The sequence below is a fragment of the Heterodontus francisci genome, chromosome 11 (genome assembly GCF_036365525.1).
Source record: "Heterodontus francisci isolate sHetFra1 chromosome 11, sHetFra1.hap1, whole genome shotgun sequence".
NCBI classification, from domain to species: domain Eukaryota; kingdom Metazoa; phylum Chordata; class Chondrichthyes; order Heterodontiformes; family Heterodontidae; genus Heterodontus; species Heterodontus francisci.
The window spans coordinates 95,596,890-95,624,598 of record NC_090381.1 but is presented as its reverse complement, the minus strand read 5'-3'; the positions used below and the strand labels follow the sequence as shown (position 1 = coordinate 95,624,598).

Genomic DNA, 27,709 nt, shown 5'->3' with positions numbered 1-27,709 from the left:
GATCTATGGATAAGCGTACTAAGGTCCTTCTGACCTTCTGTACTTCCTAGGATCCTACCACCCATTGTATATTCCCTTGCCTTGTTAGTCCTCCCAGAATGTATCACCTCACACTTCTCAGGATTAAATTCCGTTTGCCACTGCTCTGCCCATCTTACCAGCCCATCTATATTGTCCTGTAATCTAAGGCATTCCTCCTCACTATTTACGACACCACCAATTTTCACGTCATCTGCAAACTTAGTGATGATACCTCCTATTATTCACATCTAAATCATTAATGGACTCTACAAACAGCAAGGATCCCAGCACCGATCGCTCCGGTACACCACTGGTCACAGGCTTCCAATCGCAAAAACAACCCTCGACCTTCACCCTCTGCCTCCTGCCACTAAGCCAATTTTGGATTCTATTTGCCAAATTGCCCTGGATCCCATGGGCTCTTACCTTCTTAACCAATCTCCTATGCGGGACCTTATCAAAAGCCTTACTGAAGTCCATGTAGACTACATCAACTGCTTTACCCTCATCTACATAGTCACCTCCTTGAAAAATTCAATCAAATTTGTTCGACATGATTTCCCCCTGACAAAGCCAAGATGACTATGCTTGTTTAATCCCTGCCTCTCCAAGTGGACATTAATCCTGTCCCTCAGAATTTTTTCCAACAGTTTCCCTGCCACTGATGTTAGACTCGCCAGCCTGTAATTACCTGGTTAATCCCTACTAACCTTCTTGAATAATGGTGCCACGTTTGCTGTTCTCCAGTCCTCTGGCACCTCTCCTGTGGCCAGAGAGGATTTGAAAATTTGTGTCAGAGCACCAATCTCTTCCCTTGCCTCACATAATAGCCTGAGATACATCACATCTGGGCCTGGGGATTTATCCACTTTTAAGCCCGCTAAAACACCTAATACCTCCTCCCTTTCAATGCTAATTTGTTCAAGTATATCACCATCCCCCTCCCTGATCACTACACCTACATTGTCCTTCTCCATAATGAACACAGATGAAAAGTAATCATTTAAAACCTCACCTACATCCTCCGGCTCCACACACAGATTGCCACTTTGGTCCCTAATGGGCCCTACTCTTTCCCTGGTTATCCTCTTGCCCTTAATATACTTATAAAATGCCTTGGGATTTTCCTTTACCTTGGCTCGCCAGTGTTTTTTCATGCTCCCTCTTGGCTCTCCTAATTAATTTTTTAGATACCCCGCTACACTTTCTGTATTCCTGTAGGGCCACCACTGTTTTCATCCCTCTGAATCTACCATGATCCTCCTTTTTTTTTTTGCCTTATCCAATCCTCTGTGTCCCTTGACATCCAGGGTTCCCTGGACTTGTTGGTCCTACCCTTCACCTTTTTGGGAAAATGTTGGCCCTAAACACACACTCTTTCATTTTTGAATGACTCCCACTGGTCTGATGTAGACTTTCCTACAAGTAGCTGCTCGCAGTCCACTTTGGCCAGATCCTGTTTTATCATATTAAAATCGGCCTTCCCCAATTCAGTACCTTTATTTCCTGTCCATCTTTGTCCTTTTCCATAACTACCTTAAATCTTACAGAGTTATGGTCACTATCCCCGAAATGCTTCCCCACTGACACTTCTACCACTTGTCCAGCTGCATTCCCTAGGATTAGGTCCAGTACTGCCCCTTCTCTTGTAGGACTTTCTACGTGCTGGCTCAAAAAGCTCTCTTGGATCCCCTACTATTATTACCCTATTATTTTTACACCTCTGAGATTTGCCTACATATCTGCTCCTCTATCTCCCCCTGACTGTTAGGAGGCCTGTAGTATACTCCCAGCAAAGTGATTGCCCCCTTTTTGTTTTTAAGTTCTACCCATATGGTCTCATTTGAGGAACCTTCTAAGATATCATCCCTCCTTACTGCAGTAATTGACTCCTTGATCAACAGTGCAACGTACAATGCCACCTCCTCTTCTACAGCCCCCCCCAACCCCCGGTCACGCCTGAAGATTCGATACCCTGGAATATTGAGCTGCCAGTCCTGCCCTTCCCTCAACCATATCTCTGTGATAGCAATAGTATAATATTTCCATGTGTTAATCAATGCCCTCAATTTATCTGTCTTACTAGTAAGATTCTCAAAGGTTGGTATGCAGATGCAGCAAGTGATTAGGAAGGCAAATGGAATGTTGTCATTTATTGCTCGGGGAATGGAATATAAAAGTAGGTATGTTTTGCGACAGTTGTATAGGGTATTGATGAGACCACATCTGGAATACTGTATACAGTTTTTGTCTCCTTATTTAAGAAAGGATATAAATGCATTAGAGGCAGTGCAGGGAAGGTTCACTCAACTGATACCTGGGATGGGGGTGGGGGAGTTATCTTATGAGGAAAGGTTGGACAGGTTGGGTCTGTATCCATTGGAGTTTAGAAGAATGAGAGGTGATCTTAGTGAAACATATAAGATCCTGAGGGGACTTTACAGGTTGGATGCTGAAAGACGTTTCCCCTTATGGAAGAAACTTGAGCTAGGGGACACAGTCTTAAAAAAAGAGGGTTTCCCATTTAAGACAGAGAGGAGGAGAAATTTTTTCTCTGAGGGTTGAGAGTCTTTGGAACTCTCTTTCCCCATAGAGCAGTGGAAGCAAGGTCATTGAATATTTTTAAGGCAGAGGTAGATAAATCTTGACTAATAAGGGAGTCAAAAGGTATTGGGATAGACGGGAAAAAGGAATCGTGGCCACAATCGTATCAGCCATGATCTTATTAAATGGCGGAGCAGGCTCAAAGAGGCCGAATTTTTATTTTCATTCATGGGATGTGGGCGTCACTGGCTATGCCAGCATTTATTGCCCATCCCTAATTGCCTTGAGAAGGTGGTGGTGAGCTGCCTTCTCGAACCGCTGCAGTCCATTTGGGGTAGGTAGACCCACAGTGCTGTTAGGAAGGGAGTTCCAGGATTTTGACCCAGCGACAGTGAAGGAATGGCGATATAGTTCCAAGTCAGGATGGTGTGTGACTTGGAGGGGAACCTGCAGGTGGTGGTGTTCCCATGTATTTGCTGCCCTTGCCCTTCTAGTTGGTAGAGGTCTTGGGTTTGGAAGGTGCTGTCTAAGGAGCCTTGGTTCATTGCTGCAGTGCATTTTGTAGATGGTACACACTGCTGCTACTGTGTGTCGGTGGTGGAGGGAGTGAATGTTTGTAGATGGGTGCCAATCAAGCGGGCTGCTTTGTCCTGGATGGTGTCGAGCTTCTTGAGTGTTGTTGGAGCTGCACCCATCCAGGCAAGTGGAGAGCATTCCATCACACTCCTGACTTGTGCCTTGTAGATGGTGGACAGGCTTTAGCAAGTCAGGAGGTGAGTTACTCGCCTCAGGATTCCTAGCCTGTGACCTGCTCTTGTCGCCACGGTATTTATATGGCTACTCCAGTTCAGTTTCTGGTCAATGGTAACCCCCAGGATGTTGATAGTGGGGGATTCAGCGATGGTAATGCCATTGAATGTCAAGGGGAGATGGTTAGATTCTTTCTTGTTGGAGATGGTCATTGCCTGGCACTTGTGTTGGGCCACCTATCAGCCCAAGCCTGGATATTGTCCAGGTCTTGCTGCATTTCTACACGGACTGCTTCAGTATCTGAGGAGTCACGAATGCTGCTGAATATTGTGCAATCATCAGCGAACATGCCCACTTCTGACCTTATGATTGAAGGAAGGTCATTGATGAAGCAGCTGATGATGGTTGGGCCGAGGACACTACCCTGAGGAACTCCTGCAGTGATGTCCTGGAGCTGAGATGATTGACCTCCAACAACCACAACCATCTTCCTTTGCGCTAGGTATGACTCCAGCCAGCAGAGGGTTTTCCCCCTGATTCCCATTGACCTCAGTTTTGCTAGGGCTCCTTGATGCCATACTCGATCAAATGCTGCCTTGATGTCAAGGGCAGTCACTCTCACCTCACCTCTTCAGTTCAGCTATTTTGTCCATGTTTGAACTAAGGCTGTAATGAGGTCAGGTGCTGAGTGGCCCTGGCGGAACCCAAACTCAGCATCACTGAGCAGGTTATTGCTAAGCAAGTGCCGCTTGATGGCACTGTTGATGACACCTTCCATCACTTTACTGATGATTGAGAGTAGGCTGATGGGGCGATAATTGACCGGGTTGGACTTGTCCAGCTTTTTGTGTACAGGACGTACCTGGGCAATTTTCCACATTGCAGGGTAGATGCCAGTGTTGTAGCTGTACCGGAACAGCTTGGCTAGGGGCGCGGCAAGTTCTGGAGCACAGGTCTTCAGAACTATTGCCGGAATATTGTCAGGGCCCATAGCTTTTGCAGTATCTAGTGCCTTCAGTCGTTTCTTGATATCACGCGGAGTGAATTGAATTGGCTGAAGTCTGGCATCTGTGATGCTGGGGACTTCAGGAGGAGGACGAGATGGATCATCAACTCGGCACTTCTGGCTGAAGATTGTTGCAAATGCTTCAGCCTTATCTTTCGCACTGATGTGCTGGGCTCCCCCAAAATTGAGGATGGGGATATTTGTGGAGCCACCTCCTCCAGTTAGTTGTTTAATTGTCCACCACCATTCAGGGTTGGATGTGGCAGGACTGCAGAGCTTGGATCTGATCCGTTGGTTATGGGATCGCTTAGCTCTGTCTATCGCATGCTGCTTACGCAGTTTGGCATGCAATTAGTCCTGGGTTGTATCTTCACCAGGTTGACACCTGATTTTGAGGTATGCCTGGTGCTGCTCCTGGCATGCCCTCCTGCACTCTTCATTGAACCAGGGTTGGTCTCCTGGCTTGATGGTATTGGTAGAGTGGGGGATATGCCGGGCCATGAGGTTACAGATTGTGGATGAGTACAATTCTGCTGCTGCTGATGGCCCACAGCGCCTCATGGATGCCCAGTTTTGCATTGCTAGATCTGTTCAAAATCTATCCCATTTAGCATGGTGATAGTGCCACACAGCACGATGGACGGTATCCTCAATGTGAAGGTGGGACTTCGTCTCCACAGGTACTGTGTGGTGGTCACTCCTACCAATCTGCGGCAGGCAGATTGGTGAGGACCGAGGTCAAGTATGTTTTTCCCTCGTGTTGGTTCCCCCACCACCTGCCGCAGACTGAGTCTAGCAGCTATGTCTATTAGGACTCGGCCAGCTCGGTCAGCAGTGGTGCTACCGAGCCACTCTTGGTGATGGACATTGAAGTCCCCCACCCAGAGTACATTTTGTGCCCTTGCCACCCTCAGTGCTTCCTCCAAGTGGTGTTCAACATGGAGGAGTACTGAGTCATCAGCTGAGGGAGGGCGGTAGGTGGTAATCAGTAGGAGGTTACCTTGCCCATGTTTGACCTGATGCCATGAGACTTCATGGGGTCTGGAGTCGATGTTGAGGACTCCCAGCGCAACTCCCTCCCTACTGTATACCACGGCGCCACCACCTCTGGTGGGTCTGTCCTTCCGGTGGGACAGGACATACTCGGGGATGGTGATGGCAGTGTCTGGGACATTGTCTGTAAGGTATGATTCCGTGAGTATGACTATGTCAGGCTGTTGCTTGACTAGTCTGTGGAAAAGCTCTCCCAACTTTGGCACAAGCCCCCAGATGTTGGTAAGGAGGACTTTCCAGGGTCGACAGGGTTGGGTTTGCCGTTGTCGTTTCCAGTGCCTAGGTCGATGCCGGGTGGTCCGTCCGGTTTCATTCCTTTTTATAGAATTTGTAGCGGTTAGATCCAACTGAGTGGCTTGCTAGGCCATTTCAGAGGGCATGTAAGAGTTAACCACATTGCTGTGGGTCTGGAGTCACATGTAGGCCAGACCAGGTAAGGACAGCAGATTTCTTTCCCTAAAGGACATTAGTGAACCAGATGGGTTTTTACAACAATCGACAATGGTTTCATGGCCATCATTAGACTAGCTTTTAATTCCAGATTTATTAATTAAATTCAAATTCCATCTTCTGCTGTGGTGGGATTCGAACCCATGTCCCCAGAGAAATATCCTGGGTCTCTGGGTTACTAGTCCAGTGATCATACCAGTACGCCACCGCCTATTCTGAATAGCCCACTCCAGCTCCTAATTCGTATGTTTATTTGTTCAGGATCCAGAGAAGGAGAGACAATATGCTTCCAGGTAGAAGGCATTAAAAATAATGGGAGGGGAGTGGAATGATCTTGGGTTGTGAAGGAGTGTTGAAAGAGCTGAAAAGTTGTGGTGCAGGAGTATTGGCAAGAGGTTTCTGGGTCTTGGGGGAAAAATGGCAGGGAGACTCTGAAGTTTGGTAGTTGCAGAAATAGTGTGTTTGAACTGGAAGAAGAGGCATGTTTTGGGGTGCAGAGGTAGCAGGCTAGGGAAACATGGAGAATTGGTATTGGGTTTGGGAAATACTGGAAGGGGGAATCCTGGATAATGGATACCATGGAAGGGAATAATGAGCAATGATTGAGAAAAGCACAATGGCTGCAATTCAAATTGTGGCCTTGGAACCGGCACTATATTGCTTGGGCTGATAAAGTAACCTTGAACTGTCCAGTTCCACCAATACAGATATGTCTGTAAGTACCAGCCCCCTGCTGCCAAGAGAGGAGGGACCTTGGAACTGGCTATAAGTTATTTTAAAGTTGCTTAGAATGCTTTTGCATTCTTAATGAAAGCTAATTGAAGAAGTTTAAGTTGCTTAATGAGTTATGGTGGGGAATGTGGTGAAATGACCTTTTTCAGGAGTGAGCCGTAATGGGGCAGAAGGATTGGAGGTATATGCTTGGTGCAGTGTTGGCAGGAGTGAGCTGGATGGAAGGCATGTTGGGAACAGGGAAAGGGGAAAGCATGGGTGAGAAATACAAGAAGCGGCAGAGCGACACAGTTTAGGGAGCAAGGAGTAATTCTGGCTGCTAGCGTTGAGTGAGGTAGGTTTCGAGATCAGAAAAAGCAGCAAGTTTGAAACATTATTTTTGATATACTTGTGTGATGTATGTGTGCTAGACACAATAACCTTCCTTATAGTTCTTTCTGCGTTAATTATTGGAGGAGAGAAGCATGCCAGTTATCGATAATCACTACCCTTGTTCTTTCTGTCTGTCTCTCATGAATGTATATATTTTCTGTTCCATATGCTTCATTGTATTTTAACAATTTTCTTAAATATAGATCAGCAAAGGAAGCAGAAGAGAAAATTAAAAAAGCCTTAGAAAAAGGAGAAAACCTTCCAACAGAAGCTAGATTTGACTCCAACTGTATTACCCCAGGTAATGCTCATTTTTTTCTTCAAAATAAGTAAACCTATTACAGATTACAACGTATTGAACTGGATAAGATCATGGTACAAATTTATTTCCTGTAAGTAAAATTCTTACATTTATGATTCGGAGTAGTTTATTTCCGGAATCAAAGTTGTCAAATTTTCCCATGATTTGAATATCTATTATCCAGATTCTGGAAACTTGACAACCTCACTCATCTTTTTGTGGTGCTAAAGACACTTTACTGGATTGATTTTCCCCAACTGCACTGAGTTTCTGATCTCATCTGAGGCAGCAGTCAGGATAGGGAGACTACCATTGTCCATCGCACTTCTAGGCACAGGAAGATAAATATTGATGTGAGTTTCCTGGGTATTTTGGGTTTGAATCGATGCTTTCTTTGGTACCATAGTCCACCAACAGAACATCATGGCTCACATAAATAAAATAACCTTTTCCAAAAGGCATTAGTGTGTTCTGGGTGCCAAAAAAATCACCTTTCTGTATGAGTTGGTGCATTGCTTTAAAAGTAGAATTGGCTTCTTGATTTTAAGTCATCGATATACAGCAGTAATTGCAGCACAGAAGCTCTGGTATCTTCTAAATCTTCCCACCTACTTTTAGGTGTTGGGAAATCTGATAATTAGGGCCCTAACAAATTCACAGCCTTGAAAAATGCATCATGGACCGGGAAATCTCCATGAAATTGGCCATTTTGCGAACTTAGCGCGTTTTATTGATGGATACAAGGTTGAACTTGCGAATGGCTGGTTATGTTGCGACCATCGCATGTTTTATTGTTTGACGCAAGGTTCACCTCACTGATTGCTGGGAATGTTGCGAACGTTGTGCGTTTTTTGATTGACTCAAGGCTCACCTTGCTGATGGCTAGATGAGGGAGGGCTTCCGGTGCAGTTTTGAGAGAAGCATACAAGTGAGCATGCCAGAATGAGCAAATCAAAATGGCCACAACCATTACTGCAGCACATTGAGTGAAAGAGTTTGGAAGCCAGTGAGGAAAGAATGGGACCTATTTATAGTCAGCTTTTTACAACAGTTTTTCAATATACAATAAATGCCATTTGAAACCAGAAACCTCCCTTGTCTTTTTCATGTTTTAAATAGATCATTTTCATGGTTTGTTGCGACACCATGAAATTCACGATTTAAATATGTGAAATCATGAAATTCACAATTCTTAAAATGCCATGACTGTAAAATTTAACTGTGAATCTGGTAAGGCCTGACTGATATATTAACATCTTCCAACTAATATGGAACACTGTAACCTTTGCTGGGGACTCAAACGACCAGAAGATTTATCAACAGGTAGTCTTTTGAAAAAGTAAACTACTGGAAATTTGGAATGAAACAAATTGATTTATAACGTAAAGCTTCAGCACATCTGTAAGCATCTATATATTTTGGGTAAGAAATCTTGTATTAACTTGAAGCAAGCACTGCAGTTCATTTTCAATGATGGTGTTAATTGCTCAGTCAGATTGACAGAAACTGTCTTGATACTCTTTTCCCATTGCTTGTAATCTTAAGTCCGTATGTTTGGTGTCACTTAAGAATCCTTAAAACCGTCCTTGTAATGTAATTATAATGCAATTAGAAGTTAGTTTATAAACTATATAGCAAACCATTTTTTGTGTTTACTAGAAAGAATGTAAAGTTTTGGATGAACCCCAAGCTCTCAGTTGAACAACAATATAAATGTGGGGGAGCAGAGCCTAAACCTAGTATTTGCTGTAAAAGTATTTGTTGCGTCAAATATTCACATCTTAATTTACAATAAGCACAATAATCCTGCTTTGTCAACATAGTTCAACTTTCATTGTATCAAAGTAGAATTCTACTATTCAGTTCTTCATTGGCTGTCATTAATAGTTAAGTGTAAACCTGCGTTGATGTGTGATACTACTTCTGAATGGTGGAGTGACAGGCTGTCAGTGAGAGATCTGGAAGGTGCATATCTGACATGGTTTGAGCCACTCTACCAGATTAGGTTTAAAAACATGGGTAGGTAGATGTGCAAATTTTGTGTATTAGTTTCTGTATTTTCCTATTTTGGATTCCTATCACCATCACATTTGCACTTTTCTGCTGGGAGAGGGGGTCAAGCTGAGATAACAACTTCTCAGCTGCTTCAATTAAAAAAAATCTTTGTTCTCTTATGGACACCAAGGGCGGAATTTTGTAGACCCCCCGCTGTTGGGGGTCGTGGCGGGGGAGGCCGGAAAATGCCTTTGGCAGAGGCCCTCAATGGGCCTCGATGACGGGAAGGCCCAGTCAGATATTGCCAGTGGTGGCAAGGCCTCGTGGTGGCTCACCCCTGCCGCTCAGCGACGGGAGTGCCATTGACATATGCAAATAAATTTAAAATAGGAATTAATGAAACTTGCGCTCCCGCCGCCTGTCCCGGAGTGATATTGGTGCTGGTGGCCGGCACTCCCCTGCCTTCGGATCCCCGTCTGGGAATCCGAGGTGGGACACTGGTGGGGAGGGGGGAGCAGGTAAGTTTTTCAATGGGGGATTGTCGTCAGATTCATTTCATTGGTGAAGGGGACGGTGGGAAGGGGTAAAGTGGAAAGTTGAACTTTGGAGGGATAAGGTCAGGTGCACAAGGTAAGTGTTTGGAGGGGGAAAGAGGGCAGCTAATTAACTCTATGGTTCTTGGGGGGGTTGTGGGAGAGGGTCAGGATCAATTTACTTTATTTTTTAATATCACTTTCTCTTTAAATGTTTAAATTGCATTGTAGGGCTCAAAGCCCTTTAAAAATGGCGCAGCGCTTGCGCAAAGGCAACTGATGCCATGTTGCCGGGGACAGACCCCCCTGCCCCGTCCACGTCATCGGGGTGGGCAGTCCACCTGGCCATTTAAATGAGCCGCCTGGCTGAATATCACGCCGGCTCCGCGACTGCCCTTGTTTACGGAAATGTAAAATGCAGCCCCAAGACTCAATTTGTTACTTCTTTTCCCATCTCTGACTCTTCAAAACAAAATAAAATGCTCTACTCCTGTACCTGCACTGGTTGTATAAATAAGAGTCACTGATCTTTAACTCTGGAAGGATTTTGAAAACTCCACCCTCATTACAGTGCAGAGGCATTTTTGAATTTTTTTCTCTGTGCCTGTTTAGACAAAATAGGATTTTTCATTTTTGTGTGTTCTATTTTAGGTACTGCTTTTATGGCTAGGTTACATGAGCAGCTAAAATATTTTATAAACCTGAAGATTTCAACTGACAAATCCTGGGAAGGAGTCGTCGTGTACCTGTCGGGTCATGAGGTAATTAAATACTAACTAGCCTAAAATTGGCACTTGCCTCAAATTGAAATTCTGAGTGGATGGGGGACAAAAAGACTTTCTAATTTGACATGAGAGTAGACTGTCAAATGTTAATTTCTGAAGGAATCCTGCTAAAGGGCAACTTCGCTTTAAAAAAAAATTATTAATTTGAAAATATAAGCTAGAAAATCATACTGAAAAAGATGAGCAAATATATGCAGTAGATTTACTTGTCTGCTACACAAATGTCCTGGGTCTTCCATTTATTCCACATTTGTTACCAATTGGAATCTAGTTTCCAAATTTGGCAAGCAAATGTTAACCTATGTATAATATTTTTGTGGATGCATGAGATTATGTAAGTAATTTGTGTTCAGAAGTAAATTTATTCATTATACTTGGGCTTCTTGGTATAAAATGTTAATCCTGAGTTGTTAATATATAACTAAGTGCCCAAGTGTCTGGTGTTTATCCTTTTACTGTACTTATCCTTTTCGTCAATGCTGGATCTAGAGATGGAAGGACAACATGTTAACATTCTGAGATACTCAGTCTTTCGGTCTTTGGTAATTTAACTGTTGAACTTTAATCAGTTTTTTTCAACAGCAAATGAGAATAACAAATAGGGTTACAGTATGTGACTCTTTGTTTAAATACATACTTCTGTTTTATAATTTTTTATTTTCATTACTAGACCCCAGGGGAAGGAGAACACAAAATCATGGAATTTATTAGAGCTGAAACAAGAAAACCTGATCATGATCCCAATACAAGACACTGTCTCTATGGACTGGATGCTGATTTAGTATGTATTACAAATAACTCTTGAGAAAAAAATAATTTTATCTAGTGATATCTATATATTGAAAAAAATTCTTTGGTCTCTCCTTTCCCTCGTCCTCTCTCTTACTCTTTAATCCCACTTCACTTGAAAGTTACACTTGGTCTTGACTTGCCCCTTCACAATACCATAGAAGTTATAGAATAAATTGAGTCTGTGCAGCTTTGTGAAAGGCGTTCCATAAACCAGATGCGATTTACACATAATTGTATTTAAGATGCCGCACCCTGTGTTCTTTATTAAAAAATGGAACTTATTTAAAACAATTGAGCAATTTTTCACTTTTTCTGCATGAGTATATTATGAAGAAAAACCTTGAATAATTCTTTTTCTAAATTGTGATATTTACGAGATAAACTAAGAATTGTGGTTATTGATAATTTGAGGCAGAAAATGCAGCTGGACTGTTAATTTTCCTGAAAGGACTTTCTTGTTGCATTATTTCACCCCATTTGGGAACCACTATCACCCATCATATAGCTGAACAAATCAGTCAAAGTGATGCATCGTTTTAGGATTGGAAGTATCTGGTCTGCTAATTAGTACCTACCTACTATAACTTTGCTCTGCCAGTGGGTGGTAAAGTTGGCGTTCCACTCTCGCTTTATCACAACTTATAGATTAATAACATAATATTGTATTGTTAATATTACATTTCAATACTGTTGAATAGTTTTTTTATATTAAAAAAAATCATTGATGCAGTTTTTATGCAAGAACACATGGCTATTAAATATTTTGTGTTTTGTATAATTTCATTGTGAATGGGATAAGGGCTTTCATCATGGTTATAAGTAGTTTCTTTTTAAAAAAAAAGTAATTAACTCTCCATTGTACAGCTAAATTACTGATATTTGTGTTTACTGAAGATTATGCTTGGATTAACAAGTCATGAACCAAATTTTTCCCTTTTGAGGGAAGAAGTTCGATTTGGTGGCAGGAAATCACAGAAAAGGTAGGATCTTTGTCCTATTGAATAGTGTTCTTAAGGCTTTAAATAAAAGTTTATTCTATTCCTCTCTTAGAAATCTAGAACTTTTCTTCCTGGGTGTTTCCTTTGTCAGTTCGTTATTTCACAGAGTGCGTTTAATACTACTCTAACCACACACAGGCGTGCAGTAGTACACTGGGCTCACTAGCCCTTTCCTTTCTGAGAAAAAAATCTTTGGATTCTGCTGGATACCTTCCCATTACTGTATGGCTAAAATAGAAAAACTTTATGTTCTTTATATTCATAGAACAGTACAGCACAGTACAGGCCCTTCGGCCCACGATGTTGTGCCGAACCTTTAACCTACTCTAAGATCAAACTAACTACCTACCCTTCATTCTACTATCATCCATGTACCTATCCAAGAGTCGCTTAAATGTCCCTAATGTATCTGCTTCTACTACCACCGCTGGCAGCGCATTCCACGCACCCACCACTCTCTGTGCAAAGAACCTACCTCTGACATCTCCCCGAAACCTTCCTCCAATCACCTTAAAATTATGCCCTCTGATGATAGCCCTTTCCACCCTGGGAAAAAGTCTCTGACTATCCACTCTATCTATGCCTCTCATCATCTTGTACCCCTCTATCAAGTCACCTCTCATCCTTCTTCACTCCAATGAGAAAAGCCCTAGCTGCCTCAATCTTTCTTCGTAGGACATGCCCTCCAGTCCAGGCAGCATCCTGGTAAATCTCCTCTGCACCCTCTCTAAAGCTTCCACATCCTTCCTATAATGAGGCGACCAGAACTGAACACAATATTCCAAGTGTGGTCGAACCAGGGCCTTATAGAGCTGCAGCTTAACCTCGCGGCTCTTAAACTCAATCCCCCTGTTAATGAAAGCCAACACACCATACGCCTTCTTAACAACCCTATCAACTTGGGTGGCAACTTTGAGCGATCTATGGACATGGACCCCAAGATCCCTCTGTTCCTCCACACTACCAAGAATCCTGTCTTAATGTTCTTGATGTTTCAGTAGGTAAGTTACTTATTCTGATTTTGATGCACAAATGTTTGCTAATCACATTTATGTTTGTTTCAGGATTGCTGCTGTTGAAGAAACTACGTTTCACTTACTGCACCTGTCGCTAATGAGAGAGTATATTGACTATGAGTTTTCATCTGTACGGGTCAGTATTTGGATTGAGACTTTTTTTTTAAATAGACTGCTGAATTGCCACATAACCATAAATGGTATAAATGGAGATATTGTAGCAGTTTCTGTTTTGTCTTCCTTCTTCATCTGCCTTTAAGCTGCCAAACTATTGGCCAAAGGTCAGTTAGGTGGAGGCAGTATGTGAAATACTCCTTTCTGATAGCATTAGGATTTTAATTTGCTGTGCCTGGTGCCTCTGGTGCCTGCAGCCCCTGTCTATTTCCTGATACCGTCAGAAAGGAGCTTCTAAAAATATCTGCACAGGTTTACTCTGAGGAGTAACTTGAGAGCAATGTATAGGAGCAAAGCTGAATTGAGAGACAAGAGTATGTTCCGGAAGAACTGGTGCATTTATGATTCTGTCCAGCTTTGCTAACATAAAATGTGATAAATTGAAAATGTCATGATATTAAAAGTCATTTTGTTTAAAAAGAAACTTGGATTACTTCTCTGTACACATCTTTACAACTCCTTCCAAGGCTTCTGCCAGTGCAGCTGTACAGTTGTCTATTACAAGGTCCACAAACCTGGCTTAGATTGACTTAGAATCTGTAAAGTGCTTTGGATCCATTTTGTTCTTTCTGTGGATGGTGCTGTGGAACTCGTGTAAATTATTGTAATTCTACTAGTCCAGCGTGGGTTGGTGAGGTTCATTGGCCATTATTTAATGAGTGATAACCCACAAGTGAAGAAATCGTTTAATTTTCACATGGTTGTGATTGATTTGAAGGCAGCTATTCATTTGAGTACAAAGTTCATTTTATGTTTTGTGCATGTTTCAAAGAAAACAACTTTGAATGAATTTTCCAATGCAATCAGAATGGTTACAGCACAGAAAGAGGCCATGTGTCCATGCTGCTTCTCTGCGAGAGCAGCTCAGCTAATCCCACTCCCTGCCTTTTCTCCATAGCCCTGAAAATTTTTATTGTTCAGATAATTAGCAATTCCCTTTTGAAAGTCGTGATTGAATTGCCTCCATCATAAAGGCCTGCTCAAGTCACACAAAAAACCCGACCCAAACCCGACGGAACCACATGGGACCCGAGTCCGACCGGGACCGAGTCCCACCGTTTTTCACCCCCCGAGCCCGATCCGACCACCGGAATGGTCCCTTTACTTACCTTACCACTCCCTAAATTCCCAATCCTCTGGCCAACCACAAGCTTTCGCCGCTTTGTACGCCTTTGTTTTTGATTTGATACGTTCCTTAACTTCCTTTTGTTATCCATGGGTGATTCATCGTTCTCATAGAGTCCTTTCTTCTGTCCTGAATAACTCTTTACTGAATGTTATGAAATATCTGCTTGAAAGTCTGCCACTGACTTTCCCTTTAGTCTATTTTTCCAGCCCGCTTTAGACAGCTCTTTCTTCGTACCTCCATAATTGCCTTTGTTTAAGTTGATGACACTGGTTTGAAACCCGAGTTGCTCTCCTTCAAACTGAATTTGAAATTCTACCATGTTATGATCGCTTCCCCCTAGAGGATCCTTAACTATGAGATCTCTTATTAATCCTACCCCATTACACATTACCAAATCTAAAATAGCCTGTTCCCGGGTAGGTTCTACAACATATTGTGCTAAGAAACAATGCACTCTACAAGTTCGTCTTCCATTTTACCCTTGCCAGTTTGATTTGTCCAGTCTATATGTAGATTAAAATAACCCATGATAATTGCAGTGCCCTTCTTACATGCCTCCATTGTTTCCTGATTAATACTTTGTCCTACAGAGAGGCAACTCCTCGGGGGCCTATAGACGACTCCCACCCGTGATTTCTTTCCCTTGCTATTCCTTATTTCCACCCAAACTGATTCTACATCACGATCTATTACACCTATATCATTACTCACAACTGCACCGATCCCTTCCTTTAATAACAAAGTTACCCCACCTCCTTTTCCTTTCTGCCTATTCTTCCGGAACATCGAATATCCTTGAACATTAAGGTTCCAGTCCTGGTCATCCTGCAACCACCTCTCTGTGATAGCTAGCAAATCATATTCATTTATTTCTATCTGTGCCGTCAGCTCATCTATCTTGTTACAAATGCTATGTGCATTCAGATAAAGAGCCTTAAGCTTTGACTTTTTACCATTTTTACCTTCTCTGGTTCTAATTTCTGCTGTACTCTTGTATTCTCTGTCCCTTCCTGTCATTCTCTGATTAATGTATGCCCTTTCACTACCCTGCACCTCTATGAAATCACCTCTCTACCTTTTCTGAAGAGTACAGTCTAGCTTCTCCAATCTATCTATGTAACTGAAGTCCCTCATCCCTGGAACCATTCTTGTAAATCTTTTCTGCACTCTCTCAACTGTCTTCACATCCTTCCTAAAAGTTTGGTGCATTTTCCTGTTTGAGCATTACTTTTATGCATAACCTGTTTCATGCACTATTCATAGCTCTAAGGGCAAACTGCCTATTTCAGTCCTCCCCTCTCCATCTCCAAGGCATGCCTGAAGCCAACTACTTGGGGATAACTCCATCCAACTTTATTTCTCCCCTTCATCACTGGGGAAACATCTGGTTTCCACTCAGCATCTTGCTGCTCTTGCTGGTTCTAAGCTTTATAGTTGTGTTCAAGAATTGGCAATGATGGTGATTATCCTGCTCAAGTTACTAGTAGGTGACAGACCAATTGAGATGGTGCACCTATGAGTGGAAGTGTTACAACATTGGATATCTTTCTAAGTTTCTGTCTTTTTCCCCCCCAATGGTTCAGCAGTTTTGGAAAGCTGATCATTAAATTCTATCTTCTGACTGATCTGCCTTGTAGAGTTGTCTGACCTAAGGATCAGCAGTTGCTCTACTTATAGTAATGTGCCAGTGGATTAAACCTAATACTGTGCTGCGCTGCCACAATTGCTTTGGAACTTTTGATCGGACTTAAATAAATTGCTTGTTCTTGATTTCAATTAACAGGACAATATTTGCTTCGAGTATGACCTTGAACGAATAATTGATGACTGGATATTGATGGGGTTTCTTGTTGGTAATGATTTTATTCCTCATCTACCTCATTTACACATCAATCATGACGCACTGCCTTTGCTATACAAGACATACACTGAGGTCCTGCCAACCCTTGGAGGTGAGTGCATGAAACAAAATACTGTCTGTAGTAAATTAGCTCTCTGTGGTTCATTCCAATATGATTTCAAATTCATTGTTTCATAGGCAAATAAGTGCTTTGTTGTGAATATATCATTTTCTTTTGATCAGGGTATATTAATGAAGGCGGAACATTAAATTTGAAACACTTTGAGAAGTATCTTGTGAAACTGTCAGTGGTAAGCATAGATTGTTTCCGCCATTTGCATGTTTTATTTAACTGTCTTTGCAGTTTACATAATTTAGTCTGAAGAGCTGTTTGAATTGGTCTGGTTAAAGAAAAAATGAAGAACATATTCAGCCTTGTTTCTAAGATTTCAGTGATATGTAATTGTAGATGTGTATAATTTACAGTTGGGTCCCTTGTACTGATTTTTTTTAAAAACATTGAGCCCTGTAATTCCAGTTTTGATGTTTCCAAACTTGGCTCGTGTCTGGAAAGCATTATATAAGCCAGCACCATATCGGTATTTGCAGGTTACATGATGGTTATTTAAGCCGAGCAAACAGATGGTAATCATAAAAGCTTTTACATTGATTATGGTCATTAGTAGTTCTTTTCCTGTACATGGTCATCCTCCTTTCTTTACAAAGTTTAATTTTTTAAAAAATTCTTGGCTCACTTTCTCTATTCAAAGAGGTGGAATGAAAGACGACCTGTTCCCAGCACCTCTGTCGGTCTTACATCAGCCTTTAGGAAATGAGTAAGAACTTCATGGAGAATGATGTTCCACCCACCTCTTTTTCATCTCCATATGGGAAGGGCCTAACTTCTACTTTAGTGGTTCTCGAACTTCTTTTGGTTAAAGAACCCCTTTTCAAATGGATTAGTAATCACAGAACCCACCTTATCTAAATTATAATGCTGTGTAACACTCAATATGAAAGTGCTGCATGTAAGGAGTGTTTTAAGCTTTTGAGAGAACAGGTATTTACTTACAGATATCAGTGAGATGAGTGTGCCTGCTTCTCACTGCAGAGTCTGTCCCGTCTATCTCTTGGTGTGATGTTTGACAATGTCTTTAGATTTATACTGAGTGACAGGACTTGCCTAGGGAAAAATGGCGCCCTGGGCAAGCTTGTTTTTTGGCACCCTTTTGTTTGAGTTTAAGTATGTAATACTTAATTTTTTTTAAACTCCCCTCTCTCGAACAAAGCTGAGCTCACCTGGTGCCCACCAGCAGGCTTGGTAACTGCAGGTCTACCTGGCGATCTTCTTGCCACTCTCCGTGCTCCTTCATGTGGACTCCCCTCCTAGGTGAGACAGCCAGACCACCCTGACCTGTACATGTGGAGTGCGCACTCTGCTCCTGGCTCACACCAAGCCTGCCTCTGGCTCATTTGTTTACTCTTGGCAACGGTGTCCTGGGCGGTCACATTATTTTATGGACAACCTGGAAAGTCCTTATGGGCCTCCAGTGATCTGCAGACCCCTGTTTGAGAACCACTGATCTGCTTGGTATCAACTTCCACTCCCCGACTCCTGAAAATGTAGCCAAGATCAGGTATAATGGGTGTGAACCTTTTATCTTCTGCTCTGTGGTATGGCAGTAGCTGCTATTTTGACTTGTTGAAAGGGCTTGCATGCCTCCGTGGGTTGAAAAGTTACACTGGTACATGCCAGACAAATTGAAGTTGTTCATTATCCAAATATAATTTGGCCATTTTGCTTAAGGGGCTCAAAATTGAGAGCTTTGAAAATAATGACTCCATGGACCTTACTACTGCAGTGTTTGGTGCTGTACTATCAGATGAAAAGTTCTTAAGTGTGGCATCAGTCTTTCCTTTGGAGTAATGAACTAAGAGTGGAAGTAGTTTGGTGCAAATGACTTTCAGTTAAACCTGTTCCCTGTAGATTTAGCAGCACCATCTTTAAGCCTTTTATGAATGACATTGTATTATCCTGCTTGGGGTTTTTACCTTTCTTATTCAGAGATTATTTGTTTTGGTATTTTTGTTTATAATTCATAAATGATTGAAACATAAATGATGCCAGTTCAAACTTTCCCCCCCCGCCTTTTCAAATACAAACACGTTGAGATGCTGGAGCAAGCATTAAGCCACAACAAAGCGTTGGTATGCTTTTTTGGTACCTTGTGAAAATTGCCCAGTTCTTTCTGCATTCTCTGGAGACAGCTGGGTTAATTTCAGGAGATGCCTGTCAATTTAGAGGGTTGTTTGAAATTTACTAAATTCAATCTATATGTATTAGTTGGTGAAACATTTTATTAAGTAGGTATTTGGGTATTTCTTTTTTGCTTTTTTGAAGTGCTTGCTTGATTAAACATGATATACCTATTTGATTACAGTTTGATCGTGAACATTTCAGTGAAGTTTTTGTTGACCTAAAGTGGTTTGAGAGTAAAGTGGGTAAAAAGTACCTAAATGAGGCAGCAGGCATTGCAGCAGAGGAAGCAAAACGACGTAAAAAGAAAAACAAGGTATGTACCATCTTATTCCTCTTCAAATATTCTTTACAACTGAATGTAGGATAAACATTTTAAGTTGTTAATGCTATTTTGTGAATAAAATGAAATAATTTAAACCAGCAGTGTTCACCAAATCATGAAAGTGCTCAAGTAATTCAGTCTAATTGATAAGAATTAAGTAAGGTCAATGGGCCAAATCAAACCTGCTCCTTCTACATAACCATAGATAATTTATCCTACCACATCTCCATTTCATCTCCCGAAGGAGCTTTCAGCAGTACTTCCTGATGTCCAAAAATTATCAAGCAAAATGCCAGAAGATTTGTCCATCCTGGCATTACTGCTATTCAAGCTTGACTTTATATGCTCTATAATGTCTTCCCTTGCCCTCTTCCAAGTCACAGTATGGAAACCTGCACCCCATTGACTGTTCAACTGTCTTAGTCAATTGGCACAGCATTGGAGGGGCGAGGGGGCATTGCTAATGCACTGAGACATAGAATAATCTGATTAAATTCAAGGGCAACACGTGCCTGAAACTTACTCCAATTAATTGATGAAAATAAAATAAATACTGTTCATTTTTCACGCCCACTGGGCAGGAGTAATAGAGGTATTAATTATCATGTTTCTCCCATCTTTCCTTGGTCATTAAACTGCCTGCGGTATGATGACCAAGGTTTAAATAATCCAGAAGGGAAATTTACATTGGTCTCAGCTGAATTTGTTTACCGATCTGTCTATTTTTATGAGTAATGCATTCAAACATTCCATTATTATGGTGGTATTTATTTGAGAGGCAGCTTATTGAGGTTTAAAATTATCTACGAATCGAAAGTTGAAAACAGTGGTTATCGTAGATATCGCATGTAATTATTTTTTTAAACCATAACTTAAACCTCCATCAAAAACCATTTTGAGTGTGATCTTAGTTATCTCTGATAATTGAATAGCTTCTGATAGGGAAGTTAATCTCTGGGGAAGGAGAGAATGGAGTCAATAGCATCAGTTCAGTCCAAGATTATTGGGCGGAATTTTAGCCTTCCCCACTGCACCCCCTCAGCCACCCCACCCCGGAGCGGGCTGGGAGGCAGGGGGTACTTAAAATCGGGTGGGAGCAGGTGGTTGCCGTGCCCCTGCCTACACACCTCTCCTGGAATTTTACCAGCTACTTAAGGGCCTCTTCCTGCCACCACTGGTATTTTACCAGCGGCGGATGGGCATCACCAACTGGGGAGGCTGCCCAGTAAAACCCAAGGGCCTTCCTGTGGCCTCAGTGGGAGGGAGTCTCTCCTGATCAAGCACCTTGTGCCCTGGTGGGCCGCCCCACCCCTCCAGCAGCACAGGTCACCCCCTGCTGGAAGAGCTGTTCCCCGCTCCCCCCCACCCCCCCCACCATCAGCCCTTTCGATCGATCCCTCTCCCCCTTGCCAGGGCCTGGCTGATTGGCCTTGACCCCACTTAATCTGCACTTCAGGGCCTCCTCGATGGCTGATTCTCCGGGGCTGGGTGCAGTCCCAGCAGTGGCCTCCGCTCCTAGTGACGCTGCTGGGACTGAAGAGCTGCCAGCCCTCTGATTGGCTGGTAGCTCTTGGAGGCAGGACATCATTCCTCAGAGGGGCAGAAGCCATGGCCTCGGTCAATGATTGCCTGAGCCATGCAAAATAGCGTCATGGCTTCCAGGGCCGGTGGAGGCGGCTTGCTCCAACTTTCTAGCTGATGTGCGGGGCCACCACCTCCACGTTACATTCCGGACATTGTGTCTGTTGACAAGTTGTGGAGGAGCTCTGCCTCTATTTAAGGTTTGTAAGTGATCTGCCTTTTTTAAGGGAGCTTTATTGGGAGAGGAAAAGCAGTTTATACTTTTTATTTATTTACAGATTCGAGATGATTTGTGTTTAGCTGTATTAGATGAAGGTGGAAATGAGTCAGGAGCCTGTTCAAACTGCAGTACTGAATTCGATCACGAAGGTACGCATGAGCCATGAATTAACATTTTAGCACTCTGAAGCCACTGCCAATTATTTTAATAACAATTCAGTTTTTGGATCTTATTAAAATATATTGGGGGAAAATCTATGCAGACTTACCTCCATTTTCCAGGGGCAGACAGTGCCATGTGCTGCTATCTGCGTGGCCTGCACAGCATTCTTCAATGATATCAATATCCTATTAAATTTCAGTGTTGGTTTTGCATTTGCTTATGTCAGTTAAGTCCCACCTAGTTTAAATTTTTCTAGCTTAAATTTTTTCATATAAAAGTTTATATTAGTTTAGACATGACAGCTGTTTCTTGTCATACTGTATGTTCAGTTTTTGCAGCCAGTCCAATGGACTTCAACTGATTTACTTGACCACATTTCACTCAAATTTCTCCACTTTCGTCAGTAACTTACTCACAGTATACTTCAACCTATTCTAGATCGGTGGGATGATGACAATGATGATAATGAGGACGAGGATGATTTGTTTGAGACAGAATTCAGGCAATACAAGAGAGTTTATTACATGACTAAAATGGGTGTAGAAGTTGTTTCTGAGTAAGTGAATTTTGTTTTCTATTCTTAGGCTGAACCAGTATTTAATCGCACGATTATATTCTATTAAGAATGAAAAATGTTTCGCAAACAAATGGTGCAGATTTTAAGTTGAAAGGATGCCCATTTGTTAGAGCACTGAGTTGACTTATGATAGCAGGAGCTTTCCACTCTGGAGGGAACAGAGAACATGTGTGGGGCAGTGTTTTGGAAAACGAGTGCATGGGTTGCTGATTTGTTGACTCTGCGAAGAAGTGAATTTAAGTGTTCTAGGGGAAGAGGAGGGGGCTACCAACTGACCCCTGCCCCAGAATTCTAGGAGAAACTCGATTCAAAGGGTTTGAATATAGCCTTGAGGTACAAACCCTGAAATTACAATACCGTGCTCTCCGCGTAGTGCTTTGCTCTGGCTTCAGAAATGCAACACAGAGAATCAGGCACACTGACCTCTTACCCAGTTCTCCACATTGGAAGGAGAGTATGAGAAGTTTAAAGCTATGTCTGCCAAGATATCTAAGCTGGTATTTGTATGAGCTCAACCTCTGGGTTGCTAGTCCAGTATCCTAAACACTACATCACTGTATACTTTGCATACACAGACATTCGTTGAGAAAAAGATTAAGCTTGACGTGTATGGTCATATAGGCTGCTACTAAAGCTCGCACATGAAGAATTGCTACTAGGGCAAGATACTGGAGAGCATCCAGTACAGGGAAAAAAAACACATATCAGTTGAAAATCTTGTTTGGAATCTGGAGAAATTAGTGTCCTCTCCCCCTCCCACACTCTTCTTAAGTTAAATAGCAGTAGTTAGAAATTTTAATTGTTTTTTTGGGCAAAATTTGATAATTTTCTTTCTTCTTCCAATAGTGAATTTCTTGCTCAACAAGCAGAATGTTATGTTCAAGCAATACAATGGATTTTGCACTATTATTATCATGGTGTGCAGTCCTGGAGCTGGTAGGTTTTTGCATGGAGATAATTCGTGAATGTGACAGCATTGCTGCATCTCTTTCTTGCCATGTTTTTATTCAAACATGGTTACGCAATTTCTGTTAAATATTTCATATGATGTAGCGATTTATTCTTGGATATAGTATGAACCATATGAACCATTTAAATTTATGTCCAAATGTTAAATGAACACCAGACGTGTGAAAGAGAAACCTTAGAGTTTGCAAAGATTAGAGTTTCTAATGAATCTTATGAGCTAAAAGTTGTTTTACCGATTTCTTTTCATCTGAACTCTTAATGAAAATTTGCTGTCTGTCTTATAATTGTTCCCAAGTGTGACAACACTTAGAATCAGAAAAGATGATTTGGCCTATTAAGCAATTTACTTGTACTTCTTTCAATTTAGTATACGGCATTTGTTGCTCACAATGCAGTTTCCTCTACATTGGGGAGACCAAATGCAGATTGAGTGACCACTTGTGCAACACCTCAGCTCAGTCCGAAAGCATGACCCCGAGCTTCCGGTTGCTTGCCATTTCAGCACTCCCCCCCACCGCCCAGCTCTCATGCCAACATTTCTGTCTTTGGCCTGCTCCAGTGTTCCAGTGAACGCAAGCTCGAGGAGCAGCACCTGATCTTTCAATTAGGTACTCTACAGCCTTGCGGACAGAATGTTGAGTTCAATAACTTGGCATGACTGGCCTTTTTTAAATATTTTATTTATTAACCACCTGCTTGCTTTTCATGTATTCAGAGCTGCTCATTATTCTGCTAGTAAAACTCTCTGTGGACTGATGCTTTGTCTTTCACCACAAGCATTACCACACTCTTTGCCTTTGTTCCAGGACAGCTTTGTTATTTGATCTCTCCTGCCCTCTGCCCTTTCAACACCTTCCCCTTTGTTCTCTCTTCCCCCACCCACCTCCCCTTCACTTGTTTAAAACCTAATTTTTTCTAACTTTTGCCAGTTCTGATGAAAGGTCGCAGACCTGAAATGTTAACTTTGCTTCTCTCTCCACACTTGCTGCCAGACCTGTTGAGCATTTCCAGCACTTTTTGTTTTTATTTCAGATTTCCAATATCTGTAGTATTTTGCTTTTATTGCATTAAACTCAATCCTTCAACAGTTCATGTATAACTACCTCAATTATGGAGTACATGTGCCCTTCACCTCTATTCTCATATTCCTTTGTGTATGAAATAGATCAGTTAATATCTTTTATAACCTGTCAAAAGTGGCATTTGAACTTCTCAACCTTCTGACTTGGAGGTGAGTGTTGGCAACTGAGCTTAGTTGCCACTTGTTCAGTCAGATAATGTTGCAAATTGGAATGTGTTAATCAATTACAGGATCCATCTCTGAAGCACACGGTATTTCAATGTTGTAATAAAGTGTAATAACTTCAAGATCTGACATTCTTGGCTGAATTTTACCAGTCCTCTGATGTTGGGATTCGTGGCAGGGCAGCCCGGAAAATACCTCCGGGAGAGGCCCGCCATGGGCCTCGACGTTGGGAAGGCCCCGCCCCATTATACTGGCGGCGGCCAGGCCTCGGGGCAGCCCCTCGTTGCTTGGCGGTGGAGCCTTCATTTAAATATTTAAATAAATTTTAATCAGTGCATACACGCTTAGCTTGTCCCAACGGCTGTCCCACGCCGATATTCCGGCTGGTGGCCGGAACTCCCAAGCCTTCGGATCTCCGTTACCGAGGCATAACACTGGTGGGGAGGAGGAGGTAGGAGAGAACTTTTCAGGACGGGAGGAGGGGGGAGCGGCAAAAACGAATGCAAGTCGAGGGGATGGTGGGAGGGGGTTGAAGACTAGAGGAAAGAAAGTTCCGGGGGGGGGGTGCGGTGGAGGGGAAGGTCGTAATCAAAAGAAAAGTTCTTTTGGGGGGAAAGGCCAATCAGGAGTGTGTAATCATTAGTGGGGGGGATGTGGGGAGAGGGGATTGAAGCTCTTAACTAAAAAAATTAAAGGGAAAAGTTTATTCAGGTAACTTTAAATATTTAAATTTAAATGAACAGCTGGAAGCCCTTGAAAAATGTTGGTGGCGCCACACCCTGTTGTCAGGGACGGAGCAGCCACCCCGTCTATGTCATCGGGGGCGGGCATTCCACTTCGTCGTGTCAATGAGCCACCGTGCGGTTTGTTTGAGATCTGTGGTGAGTTTTCAAAATTCAGGCCACTTTTTTAAATATTTTAAACAATGCCAGATGACTTGGAAGGGTTGTTGTTTAATTTCGGTTTCAGCAGATAGTCGCAATGTCCTCTGTTCCTGTTTTTGGGAACTTCAGTGTAAATGAGAGGCATAAATTCTTCTGTATGCATCACATAACATGCTAACTTGTAAAAATAATATCTGGGATTAGGTTACATTCTGATGGAAATAAAAATCTTTCAGATTTTTTTTCCCCAAAGCTCTCCGTGATGTGGAATGATAAGTCTTCTCTGTATTTGTAATGTTAATATTGAAATGTGATGCTAATGGCCCAGCATTTGTTTCCAATTTGTTGCATTATGTTTCACCACCGAACCTTGGAGGTGCAAAGAAAATGGCTGTTGGAAGAACTAACCATGTAATGGTGATTTCAAAAAAAATTGCATGGGTATCATTTTTGCATCAATTTTTCATCAGTCATTTGACAGCTTTATTTAATTTTTTTTCTAATGTGGATGTGTATCTTTTCAAATTTACCAGTTGACTTTGCGTCCTCCTTTCACTGTTGAATTGGAATATAATTTCAAGAGAAACCATAAACACAATCGGTTGGTGAGTTTACAAACAAAAAGTACTATAGTGCCATATATATGATCAGATGTTCTGTTTCACTGTTTAGGTACTATCCTTTTCATTATGCACCTTACCTGTCAGACATCCGTAATATCAGCAAGTTGAAGATAACATTTGATATGGGGAAACCATTCAAGCCATTTGAGCAGCTTCTGGCTGTTCTGCCAGCAGCAAGCAAAGAGCTTCTACCCAACAGTTACCAGGTAAGTGGAGTATACTCAGTGTTAGAAAAGTAAGGTTGGGGTTTTGCACTTTGATTACAGTTATCTTCACTATTCTGCATCCTATGTACAGATTACTGTCAGAGCCCAAATATTTTATTCAGTTCCTTGTTCTTTGATCCAAATGTGCGTGTGTCTCTTTCTCCACTTCTCCTCCTTTTCTTTCTCTCTCTCTCTTTCTCCCTCTCTCTCTCTCTCTTTCTCCCTCTCTCTCTCTCTTTCTCCCTCTCTCTCTCTCTTTCTCCCTCTCTCTCTCTCTTTCTCCCTCTCTCTCTCTCTTTCTCCCTCTCTCTCTTTCTCCCTCTCTCTCTTTCTTTCTCCCTCTCTCTCTTTCTTTCTCCCTCTCTCTCTTTCTTTCTCCCTCTCTCTCTTTCTTTCTCCCTCTCTCTCTTTCTTTCTCCCTCTCTCTCTCTCTTTCTCCCTCTCTCTCTCTCTCTCTTTCTCCCTCTCTCTCTCTCTCTCTTTCTCCCTCTCCCTCTCTCTCTCTCTCTTTCTCCCTCTCTCTCTCTCTCTTTCTCCCTCTCTCTCTCTCTCTTTCTCCCTCTCTCTCTCTCTCTTTCTCCCTCTCTCTCTCTCTCTTTCTCCCTCTCTCTCTCTCTTTCTCCCTCTCTCTCTTTCTCCCTCTCTCTCTCTCTCTTTCTCCCTCTCTCTCTCTCTCTTTCTCCCTCTCTCTCTCTCTCTCTTTCTCCCTCTCTCTCTCTCTCTTTCTCCCCCTCTCTCTCTCTTTCTCCCCCTCTCTCTCTCTTTCTCCCTCTCTCTCTCTCTTTCTCCCTCTCTCTCTCTCTTTCTCCCTCTCTCTCTCTCTTTCTCCCTCTCTCTCTCTCTTTCTCCCTCTCTCTCTCTCTTTCTCCCTCTCTCTCTCTCTTTCTCCCTCTCTCTCTCTCTTTCTCCCTCTCTCTCTCTCTTTCTCCCTCTCTCTCTCTCTTTCTCCCTCTCTCTCTCTCTTTCTCCCTCTCTCTCTCTCTTTCTTTCTCCCTCTCTTTCTCCCTCTCTCTCTTTCTTTCTCCCTCTCTCTCTTTCTTTCTCCCTCTCTCTCTTTCTCCCTCTCTCTCTTTCTCCCCTCTCTCTTTCTCCCCCTCTCTCTTTCTCCCCCTCTCTATTTCTCCCTCTCTCTCTTTCTCCCTCTCTCTCTTTCTCCCTCTCTCTCTTTCTCCCTCTCTCTCTTTCTCTTTCTCCCTCTCTCTCTTTCTCATTTTCCCTCTCTCCCCCTCTCCCTTTCTCTCCCTCTCCCTTTCTCCCCCTCTCCCTTTCTCCCCCTCTCCCTTTCTCCCCCTCTCCCTTTCTCCCCCTCTCCCTTTCTCCCCCTCTCCCTTTCTCCCTCTCTCCCCCTCTAACCCCTCGCCCCCTCTGACCCCTCTCCCCCTCTGACCCCTCTCCCCCTCTGACCCCTCGCCCCCTCTGACCCCTCGCCCCCTCTGACCCCTCGCCCCCTCTGACCCCTCGCCCCCTCTGACCCCTCGCCCCCTCTGACCCCTCGCCCCCTCTGACCCCTCGCCCCCTCTGACCCCTCGCCCCCTCTGACCCCTCGCCCCCTCTGACCCCTCGCCCCCTCTGACCCCTCGCCCCCTCTGACCCCTCGCCCCCTCTGACCCCTCGCCCCCTCTGACCCCTCGCCCCCTCTGACCCCTCGCCCCCTCTGACCCCTCGCCCCCTCTGACCCCTCGCCCCCTCTGACCCCTCGCCCCCTCTGACCCCTCGCCCCCTCTGACCCCTCGCCCCCTCTGACCCCTCGCCCCCTCTGACCCCTCGCCCCCTCTGACCCCTCGCCCCCTCTGACCCCTCGCCCCCTCTGACCCCTCGCCCCCTCTGACCCCTCGCCCCCTCTGACCCCTCGCCCCCTCTGACCCCTCGCCCCCTCTGACCCCTCGCCCCCTCGCCCCCTCTGACCCCTCGCCCCCTCTGACCCCTCGCCCCCTCTGACCCCTCGCCCCCTCTGACCCCTCGCCCCCTCTGACCCCTCGCCCCCTCTGACCCCTCGCCCCCTCTGACCCCTCGCCCCCTCTGACCCCTCGCCCCCTCTGACCCCTCGCCCCCTCTGACCCCTCGCCCCCTCTGACCCCTCGCCCCCTCTGACCCCTCGCCCCCTCTGACCCCTCGCCCCCTCTGACCCCTCGCCCCCTCTGACCCCTCGCCCCCTCTGACCCCTCGCC

At 43.5% G+C, this 27,709-nt stretch overlaps 1 protein-coding gene across 1 annotated transcript in view; it reads left to right on the top strand.

The window, feature by feature from the left end:
* Positions 1 to 27,709, top strand: part of xrn1 (5'-3' exoribonuclease 1) — a 139,927-nt gene that overhangs the window by 16,881 nt on the left and 95,337 nt on the right. The window contains 12 exon segments of the mRNA XM_068042580.1: positions 7,132 to 7,229; positions 10,409 to 10,518; positions 11,213 to 11,323; positions 12,229 to 12,314; positions 13,397 to 13,484; positions 16,435 to 16,603; positions 16,735 to 16,802; positions 18,933 to 19,064; positions 20,933 to 21,023; positions 21,475 to 21,592; positions 22,460 to 22,549; positions 25,385 to 25,541. Of these exon segments, the coding sequence (XP_067898681.1) occupies positions 7,132 to 7,229; positions 10,409 to 10,518; positions 11,213 to 11,323; positions 12,229 to 12,314; positions 13,397 to 13,484; positions 16,435 to 16,603; positions 16,735 to 16,802; positions 18,933 to 19,064; positions 20,933 to 21,023; positions 21,475 to 21,592; positions 22,460 to 22,549; positions 25,385 to 25,541 (1,318 nt within the window).